At 42.4% G+C, this 10643-nt stretch overlaps 1 protein-coding gene across 5 annotated transcripts in view; it reads left to right on the top strand.

Annotated features, from left to right (window-relative positions):
* syt14a (synaptotagmin XIVa) overlaps nt 1–9020 on the top strand; it is a 50042-nt gene extending 41022 nt beyond the window's left edge. For all 5 annotated transcript variants that reach the window (XM_046063171.1, XM_046063172.1, XM_046063173.1 and 2 more), the window contains 2 exons: nt 974–1163; nt 8308–9020. In XM_046063171.1, coding sequence (XP_045919127.1) covers nt 974–1163; nt 8308–8621 — 504 coding nt within the window. In that variant the 3' untranslated portion in view covers nt 8622–9020. The remainder of the gene's footprint in view (nt 1–973; nt 1164–8307) is intronic.
* The last annotated feature ends 1623 nt before the right edge of the window (nt 9021–10643 follow it).

The raw sequence follows: 10643 nt of genomic DNA on the forward strand, positions 1-10643 counted from the left end.
TTGGCACACTTTAGGCCCCTTAGTGCCAATTGGGCATCGTTTAAATGCCACGGCCTACCTGAGCATTGTTTCTGACCATGTCCATCCCTTTATGGCCACCATGTACCCATCCTCTGATGGCTACTTCCAGCAGGATAATGCACCATGTCACAAAGCTCCAATCATTTCAAATTGGTTTCTTGAACATGACAATGAGTTCACTGTACTAAAATGGCCCCCACAGTCACCAGATCTCAACCCATTAGAGCATCTTTGGGATGTGGTGGAACGGGAGCTTCGTGCCCTGGATGTGCATCCCACAAATCTCCATCAATTGCAAGATGCTATCCTATCAATATGGGCCAACATTTCTAAAGAATGCTTTCAGCACCTTGTTGAATCAATGCCACGTAGAATTAAGGCAGTTCTGAAGGCGAAAGGGGTTCAAACACAGTATTAGTATGGTGTTACTAATAATCCTTTAGGTGAGTGTGTATATATATATTAGTATATAGTGTTGTATGAGTCAGCATTTCTAACCAACGTGTGGAGCTAACATTATCTTCGCTAGCTAGCTAGCTAGCTAGCAAGCTAAAGTTGATAAAACTTCTCAGATGTAAAAATCAACATCTGCCGGCTAAAAAAGAGATGCCTGCTTTTGTTTTTAAAAAAGCTTGGAATTTCAAATTGTAAACAGCATATGTGCTGTGTGAGAATAGAAATCTTGACACGTGTGTGTAAAGCAGTGGAAACTCTGGGGGCAGGGATTAGCGAACAGTTGATTGCCAGACATAGCTAAGTAGTGCCATGAGCATAATAATACATTTGTACACTGAGTTTTGCGTATGCAATTGAGAGTGGTAGAAACTAAATTAGTAATAGGAAAGAATAAACATAAACCTTCCTGATATTGCATCAGATTGAGGTACATTTCCTGTGATTTTTGTTGTCCATACCAGTGAGCAATTTTCTGAATGTCTGCTAACATTTTCAGGGTGGAGAATCCCAGGTCAGCCTCTCAGATATGACATGCAGTGAAAGCGCCTCATCATTCCAGTCAGTCAGTCAGACTTCCACGCCAGAGATCCTCGTGGGGCTGGTGTACAACGCCACAACAGGACGTCTCTCTGTGGAGATCATCAAAGGCATTCATTTCAAAAACCTGGCCGCCAACAAGCCACCCAGTAAGTAATCTAAAACGTTTCATTTCAGCCATTTGCCAAAAGAGCAGTGAACAGTGTAAACTATTTGTTTGACCTCTATCAGATGGGAAAAGGACAAGTTGAGCTTGTGCATAGGGATTTATGTTTAGGCAGCCTTAGACAATATGTAACATAATAACAACAGCACTCTGATCTGCTTCTGCAGCAAATGCACACAACCAATGATGCTGCTTTACTACAGCAAACAGAGCATGCCGTACAGGCCACCAACTTGTTTGTTGCGTTCGCCTTTTAAGTCACCTTTATAGTATATTGTCAGTATACTCATTCATTCACCTTAATTTTGTATATATTGTAAATGGAACTTGCACACTAATAAAAAACGAGGAGCTTGAATGATTCTTGGAAAAATATGTGATCAATCAGACGTGAAAGACCCGTATTAGGTATATATTAAATAAATGCTATTTGCTTTCATTCGTCCACTTATTATTGAGGCAGAGAGAAACTATGCACAGTTGAGAGACAGTCCAATCTATCTCATCTGCCCTACCTGTTTTTTAGTTCTCCTCTGGTTCGATCCCTTATCTCCCTCATTTCCCGATCAGCCTCCTCAGTCAGTTTCCAGGGATCCGAGCAGCAAGTTCAAACAAAAACTGCCTCTTGTTGAACTTTGTGCAATGTCATTGGCCTTCTGACCCTGTTTCTCTTTCCTCGTATCTTCTGCACCTGAAATTCTGTCACCCTACTACCTTTTTGACATTTTGGTCCGTTGTTTTTCTTACTGCTGTCCAACCCTTGTTGTCAGATGGGCTGTTCTGTTGTCTAAAACACTTGATAGGTGGACAGGTTTATATTATCAGAGGTGAGTCTCTGTCCTTGCCGCAAAGTGAGGTGCTGTTGCTGTTGTATTCTGGACCATTTTATACATACTATCTTCATGGATGCAGTCAGTCAAACAAAACATTTTCCATCGGTCAACATTTGTTCTTTACTTTTAGGCTTACCTGGTTTGTATAATAAATATCTGTAAAAAATGTTTTCACAAAAACAGATATAAGTGTCAGTCACTCTGAATTGTTTATTCTTCTTAAAGCAACAGTTTAAGATTTTGGAAAATAAGCATATTCACTTTTTGGCTGAGAGTTACAGCTGGATTCCACTTAGCACGGCTGCGATGTGGCTGCCAAAGCTGATCACGGCCATTCCAGACAATGCTTGTGATTCCACCAGATGAACCTTGGCACATTTCAGAAGTGTCCCACTCTGCTCTGCAGAGAATACGTGGCAAGTCTATTTTTGATGGAAATCACGTCAAGCAGCACAGAGCAGATGAACTGGGCAAGAAGTCAGACACAGAAATAGCATAGAGAATCTGGTCAATTTTCAAAATAAAACACCTTGTGCAGACTCCCGATCATATATCAACAATAAGCACAATTAAAACAGACAAAAAAACAAACTATCTACGTTGCCTTAAATTAAGGACAAATTACCAAATAAACAAAATCTGAGCAAGTCAGTAGATACAGGAAGGCAAAACGATTTGCTTCTGAAAAGCCCTTTGTGGGGTGTGAAGCTGTGCAGAGGACGGAGCACAACCGGGTCAGAGAGTTGTACCCAGTAGTAGAAGTACGAACTACATGGGCAGGAAAAACGCCCCTGAAGCATTTCTGAAGTGATTCTGGTGGAATATGAAACTTTGCAGAGGGTGGAACAAAACCACGTTGCAGCTGGAACATTCCCAGTGGAATCCAGCTGTTAGATATGAAGATCTGTACCACTTTTATGTTTGTATGGTAAATATGAAGCTACAGCCAGTAGCCCGGCTAGGTTATCTTAGCATAAAGACCGGGGGAAACACCTACCACGGGTGCTGTACACAAATAGTGCAGTGCATAACACTCGTGATGCTTGACATTTTTACGCTTCGGTTTTGTTTGTAAACAAATGAGAGATAACATGTTAATTAGTGAGCTTTGGATTGTCCACTAGGTGGCAGGTTAGCTGTTTCCTCCTGTTTCCAGTCTTTTTGCTAAGCTAACAGTCTCCTGGCTGCAGCTTCATACTTAACAAACAGCAAAAAGCCAATACTCTGGTACCCCAAGAATAAAAACTGGTGCAAAATCAAAATTACTTGTAAAAAGGGGCAATAGAAACTAAAGCAGTTACTTCACATTTCCATTTCCATTGTTACTCCTACACACACACTTTTCAAATTCCAACACTTATCCATGAAGATAGTTGCTTGCTGTAATCCTTGTTCCCTTCATTTCTGAATGTGTACGTCTTATTATGCATGCAGCTCTCCAATACCTGTGTCTTGTGTTTGTGTCCATGATGCCTGAAAGTCTTTCACGTTTTCACTCAGAAGTAACACTTTTCATGCTACAGTAACTCAAGGCGGTTTGCTTAGTGGCTGATGGCCAGCTAGAATGAAATGTTGTGCGTCACTGACTGCTGGCTTAATCCAAACAGTTCACTTGGCATCCTTTGGGAGCAATTTTACATTTTTCAGTTCTGCTTACAGCACACGAAACAAAAACAGGACTTCTGTGACAGAGTAGAGCATAAATATTCATTTGAAAGACACACTGTACTGTCCTCCCATTAATTGCTGTGTTCCTTGTATTCATGAATGTCTGTAACTAATGACTAGCTGTCAGATTTTGATATTGTTTGTGAGCTCCTGAATAGCATATCCACATACTGTATATTCTTCAAATTACATTTAGAAAATAGTCACATCTGGTAACACTGAAAAAAAATCTTTGTGCAAAATTCTTATGAAGGTCTTGATTGACTTTGTGCGTCTTACAAAGTGGAAAGAGCGCAGTGAAAGATGCAGAGCAATTTCAAAGCTCCTTTTTTATCACTTCAAAACAGTACCAAGCCGACAAGTCAAGTTAATCATCAGTCGCAGCCCCTCTCATTCAGCAACAATACCAAAGAGCCATGCATCACCGCTACTGACCACTTAAGACATCCACAGCTCTACAGAGCCCATTCAGCAGCAGTCAAAAAAGAAATCAAGGCTATTTTTTTCACTGTGCTTTTATGTCAAAGAGAGCAACTGAATGTGTGATTCGAGGCGGTGAGCTAGGCGTTGGAAGGCAGCTGGCACTCGACAGCATGAAAGCCTCAGCAATTCATTCCTTATACTCCCCCTTAGACAGGAACATAATACACAGCATTATTATGGAGTATGGTTGTAGACGAGGGGCGAAACACTCTCAAAGACCCATTGTGATTGCCAGTCTTGCCTCGTTTACTTTCAGCTGGATTTGTGGCTTCAGTTTATATCATGATTTCTGCATGGAAATGAGGGGTGAATAAGGAAAGCGTGAATGCTGAATCACTTGATAATGGCAGTGTTTTTCCTTTTCCTTTTTCCTCGTTGGGATTAAATGAATGAGATTTATTGGGAATGATTTTTTGGAATATGCACAGTAAAAGAGAAAGGAATGAGCTGGGAAATGTCACACAGACCAAGATGATCAGTAACAGTACTGCTCTGTACTAAACCTAAATGCTTGAACACTGAAACAGAAACATGATTACGATCTCTGTTTGATTATACGGATCTTGAGGTAGATTCATTTTTTTGTGATCCAAAAGGTTAATAATACCACTGTCATAACGTATTAGAATTTTGCACGAGTTGCTTAGTGTAATTTTTTGAACATTCTCATTTATTTGAGGCATGCAGAAGGCATGCTTTTCCTCCAAAACATGTGACTCACGTTTTGGAGAGAGCAGATTTTGGGACACTGCTCTGGGCTCTAAAAGTCTGTGCACATGTCATGTCATGACACGGACATTATGTCAATGTCAGACAATATAATAGAGGAGGGCTTTCTTGATGAGGAACATTCATCTGTTTTAGAAGAGGCTCCTTATCCTCTGAACAGAGGCAGACGTATTTCTAACTTTTTCTTGTCCATTTGTATCATCAGCGTTATCCCCTACTTCAGGTTAGACATGCAGTAGTTGCATGGCAACAAGACTGAAGTAACGCTCCTTGCACCTTTTGAGTCTGTTATCAGGAACAGTCACAGCTGCACTTTGTGTTGGATCAAGAGAAAACTTTTGGTTACCAGGGTAACCCCAGTTCTCTGAAAACCAAGTGAGTGATCTCACTGTGGGAAGCGCCTTCTGGCGTGACCAATCATGGAAGCTTCAATACCACCACATCCTGAGTTGTACAGGCAAGGCCGTTACACTTTATAAACGACCTAGTGCCCTACCCTGCATTCTCTCGTGCTTTCCTGTGAATATCATCAAGCTCCTCAGCTGTCCTGATGTCTGGATTTCCTCTTGATTACCACGTACCCTGCACACACAAGCAGAGCAGTGCTGTGAGATACCTCACTTGTTTTTCAGAAAAACGGGGTTCGTGGGGATGCCCAACTAGCAGCGGCACAGATGTCACTAACAGAAATGCCCCTGAATAGGGCCCCTGAGGTGGCCAGACCCCTGGTAGAATGAGCCTGCAGGCAGTCACAGCCTTCCCTCTGTGAGAAGGGGCCCAAGATACAAAAAGCTGGTTACTCTTGCTAAATCCCCAAGTCCTGTCCAAATAGATGCATAAGGTTCTTACGGGATAGAGGGAATAATCTGCTTCTCACTCTCCTCTGTAATAGGTGGTGAGTGAATGGCAAGCAGCTGCAGCTTGGGGCAGCTATATGAAGACTGGCAAACCTTAGGCTCAAAAGCGGGATTAGGGTGCAACATCAGCTTCCCATAGCCAGGGGAAAAATGCAAGCAGTATGCATGCACTGTATCTCTTTTGCCGACATCAGTGCCAGCAACAAATGCTCGAAAGGCACTGAACACTGAGAGTGCCTCCAAAACAGCTGGCAAGTCTCAGCTGACGGGCTCACTTCAGAAACCTCCTTAGAGAATGCTCTCCAATTGGCACATTCCTAAAACCCATGTGGCAGGCTGAAATCACTGCCAAATAAACGTCAACGGTCTATGGGGCCGATACCAGGTGAAGTACTTTGGGGTTGAGCATCCACTCGCCTTAGAGAGGATTTCCTCTGGGGAGCAAATCTGCCCCGCTGTTTTAATGCACTTGGGATGTGCGCCGCACGTAATGACAGCAGGTGCTCATTATCAGACTCCACACCCTGTCAATGAACCATCCTTTGACACTATTTTCTTTGTAGCCATTGTTCCCAAGGGGACGCTGGAGGTGGAAACTACTGGGTCACTCCAAGAGCTAAAAAACCTTCACCATTTGACTGAGATGGTGTCATACGTGCAGGTGTAAGGAGGACACCTAGCGTTGGAAATCTGGCATCCTTAACAACCCCAGAGGCCATCAGCCTCCAGCCCGAGTTCCACCGGCGAAACAGAGCAAGGTGCTGGCAGAATTTCTCTGAGAACTTTCCAGTGTGCTTCCTATATGTGAAAATAAGTATTTGCGGAGGTGGAAGTTGAGGAAACGTGACTGTGGTTTTGCTGCAAACTGAGGCCTGTAACCCATGGCTACGATTGTAAACACCCAGGTGTGAACTGCGCAGGTGCGCCATTCTTCTGCTTTGACATGGGCTTGAAGCTCCAAACTGGAGCAGCTGCGCCCTCTTGTGGTGACAGTATGCCTTGCTTCTCCCTACTGAGTGATCTGCTGGGCCGCGACATATGAGCGGGATGAAGAATGCCATCTTCATCATTCTCGTCACCAACGACATCCAAGTTTATTATCCTCATCCTCATCCCTGCCTTTTTGCTCGTCCCTAGGCAAGTTGGCTTTTAAGGTCTCTGACACTCTCAAGTGATGCTCCAGAATCCTCACCAGCATGGAGCAGCTCACAGATCGGAGTCCGTGAGTAATGCCTGGGCATTCGTAACATAGGCGTTGCAGAGAGAATGAGGGTCTCTCCCTGAGATGGTTAACCCACATGCGGCTGGGCGAGGGTTGAACTTGACGTCCTTAACCTAGCTGCCACCAGCTTAGAGTATGCAGTGGTTGCCATTAATAGCTGAAAATCTTGATGGCTAGCAGCAGTAAGAACAAACACACATATCTCACCACCATGTGCTAGACTCATGGAAGGTCTGCCACAACATGACAACACCTACCTGAAGCAACAATAATTACATCCAAAAATCGTGACACCAGATATTTGGAGTGGTGATGGCGCAGTTGATAAGACACATGCCTTTGGTGTGAGACCCGGGTTCAATTCCCCACTGTGACCCATCCACCATTGTGTCCCTGAGCAAGACACTTAACCCTTAGTTTCTCCAGAGGCGTGCGACCTCTGACATGTATAGCAATTGTAAGTCGCTTTGAATAAAAGCGTCAGCTAAATGAATAAATGTAAATGTAAATATCTGTGCTCTGTGACTACCTTGATGGACATGGATTTTATTTGTGTAGAAGTGCAGTGACAGAGTGGTCAGGACAGTTGAGAAGCTTGAATGACCTTTGCAGCAAGGGCGTTTATAAAGGGGAACAGGCTGGCCTATACAACTCAAGATGATTGGTCTGTCTCCTAACGGACGTGGTGGTATTGGAGCTTCCATGATTGGTCACGCCAGAAGATCCTCCTGTAGTGAGATAGCGAGCGAGGTTTGAAAGAGAACCGCATCCTATGTGGTGATGATCGTATATGCAGTGACATTATTACAAGAAAAAATTATTTGTGAGGTAAATGTGTCATACTCTTTTTGTAGTTCTGTGACTCCTGTATGGCAGATTCTGTCTTCTGATTGGCCAAGACCTGAAGCATGTTACCGGGCTGTTGTTGTCCATATATGGAACACCGGCTCTGTCTGGCTCTATATTTCGTAGAACGGAGCCGTTGGTAGAAAAAGCAATTCAAAACAGAGCGTTCAGAACAGGAGGAAATCTGCTCACAGAGATTTCTTCTAAATACTGTAACCTCGTTGTTTGAAACTTTGACCATGTTTAACATGAACATCCAACATTGTAACGTTGTAGAAAAGTCATAAAATGTGGAAAAGCATAATAGGTCTCCTTTAAGGAGAATACACTAGAGAAACATAAGGATTTTGCACAAATGATCCATTTCTCAAGTCAGGTGCCGGATATCTTAACCAGTAGAGAACACCCTAAATGTTTTAGCATTGCAAGCAATAATTTTTCATTTCAGATAATCATTTTCACTCTAATTGTCTACTCCTTCTTGCCCAGATACATATGTTAAGCTTACCTTACTGAACTCCATGGGCCACGAGATGTCCAAGTGTAAGACATCCATCCGTCGAGGTCAGCCCAACCCAATCTACAAAGAGACGTTTGTCTTCCAGGTAGCTCTTTTCCAGCTGTCGGACGTCACGCTCATCCTCTCCGTCTACAACAAGCGTAGCATGAAGCGCAAGGAGTTGATTGGCTGGATTTCGCTAGGCCTCAACAGCTCTGGAGAGGAGGAGCTCACCCACTGGACTCAGATGAAAGAGTCTAAAGGACAGCAGGTTTGCCGTTGGCACAGTTTGCTGGAGTCCTAACAGCATGAGAACAGTAAGTGAAGGAAGTGTGTGAGGATAACTGCACAGAGCAGTTGTCATCCAAGACAAGAAATGGATAAGTTCAGTGGGATAGAGGAATGTGACAGACGTCCAGGGAATCAGTAGTGATGAAGAAAGAGGAACAGTACATGTGTCTGCACATCTGAGTTGTTCAACTTGGCATAGCATAAGCATTTTCATGGCACTGTTTTTAAAATCACTGACAGCCACTGATTAGTCGTATGGCTAGTAATGTCATTTTTTTCATGGATTGCCTTGTAATGACCTTTAAGTTTCAATAGATGGCACTGTGTTTTTGTCTGTTGTACTAGTTGAGCTGGGACCTGTTTCAAGAAGCAGGTTCTGGATAACACTGTTGAATAAATTATTGTCTGATAATTGTGTGTACGCACACCTCCAGCTCAAACAACTGACGTCAGGATTATACTTAATCTTATCAGTTCACAACTCTTGTGCAAGGCTCCGGAAACATGGCCCCCCTCTTTTGTTTTTCTGCTTGTGTACCGTACAACATGTTCATGTCATGAATGTAGTTCTTGAGTTGACCAAGAAAATAGTTTTCATTTAGAAGACAAAACAGGGCATGCATGGCCACTTTTCACATAACTATTAGTTATTTTCACCTTTGTCATGGACTTTGCACCACCATTTTTAAAACCTGTTTTCTTGTTCTTTCTATTTTTACCATGTACAGAGTGGTCTCGCATGAACTCAGCAGTTTCCACTGAAGATAGGACAGTTTTGGTTATATCTCATGAGAAATACATTTCTCTATTTGTGTTCTTGCGCCTTGTTTTTCTCTCTGGTTTCAAGTGGGCTGGGCTTAATTGGAAAAAGGTGACGTCGTATTACCATGCACCAGTCAGAGTGTAGCAACATTTGAATCAAAATCTGATGACAGTTTTGGGATTGCTTGCGTATGTTACCCCAAACAAACAAAAGTTCTATTTCCACTGTTTGACTGCTGCTTAGTCATTTATAAACGAAAATTTTATGTTATAGAAGTAGTACTTCGAATTTTTTCATGTTATGAGAAAGCACACCAGTAAACAGGGAAGCACCAGTGCCATGCTCTGCCCACATCATCAGTGTACTTTTAGCTCTGGAGCTGAATTTCTCCAGATGTCTGTTGTTTAAGACAGAGGTGTGGCTACATTATGTTATCACTGCTATCTACCCTGTTTGTCACAATCAAATCATTGTATGTGGGCTGGAAACAAAAGACACACCACTGCTTCGGTCCAGGTAAGACACTAGTGAAACAAGTTTCATACATGAGTATGGATCAAATTGAGGTTAAATCACCATGTTGCTGATTATTGCTTTTAAACCTTAATTCTCCTCATCTCCATGTGTCTACTGCAAATTCATTGCAATTATATGTTGCACTCAAACGTGCAGGACTCTTTGGGGACAGGGGCTTGTGGAAAGATTTTTTCACAATATATTTTTATTTTAAAGGCCTAGGAAGCAGTGGCCATTTTGGATGGATTTCCAGAGAACTTGTGAAGAAGTCATTTGGAGACTTGAGCTGAATTACTACACTTCAATGAATCCCTCTCAGTCGACACTGCCGAGGCAAAAAATCACACCAATTGTTAAGAACCTCAGCTTGAGTAAACACAACAACAACTAAATAATTTTAGACATTTTTTGCCAGGCAAATAACATGTATGTATATTACTTGATATCACTGACAGTGAAAGTGGAAAGCTTGATGTTGACATGAAGTTGAGCACAGACATAAGCATTTCACATTGTTAGATATTTTTGGAAAACACCAGTGTGTGTGGAAGCACTGACAGACTGAGACATGTTATATATAGAAAAGTGTAGTAGTTACTGTGGTGGTTTTGTGATCTTGCGTTGCTACCCACTATTCAAAAGTTACACAGAATGTTACAGAAGGCATATTCAGAGAAATTTAATGCACCTTTTTCTTGAATAAAAATAACTTCATAACACATCGCAGCAGTAAAGCTAACAGGTGAGAAGAAAATG

The sequence above is a fragment of the Micropterus dolomieu genome, linkage group LG11 (assembly GCF_021292245.1).
Source record: "Micropterus dolomieu isolate WLL.071019.BEF.003 ecotype Adirondacks linkage group LG11, ASM2129224v1, whole genome shotgun sequence".
Taxonomy (NCBI): Eukaryota; Metazoa; Chordata; class Actinopteri; order Centrarchiformes; family Centrarchidae; genus Micropterus; species Micropterus dolomieu.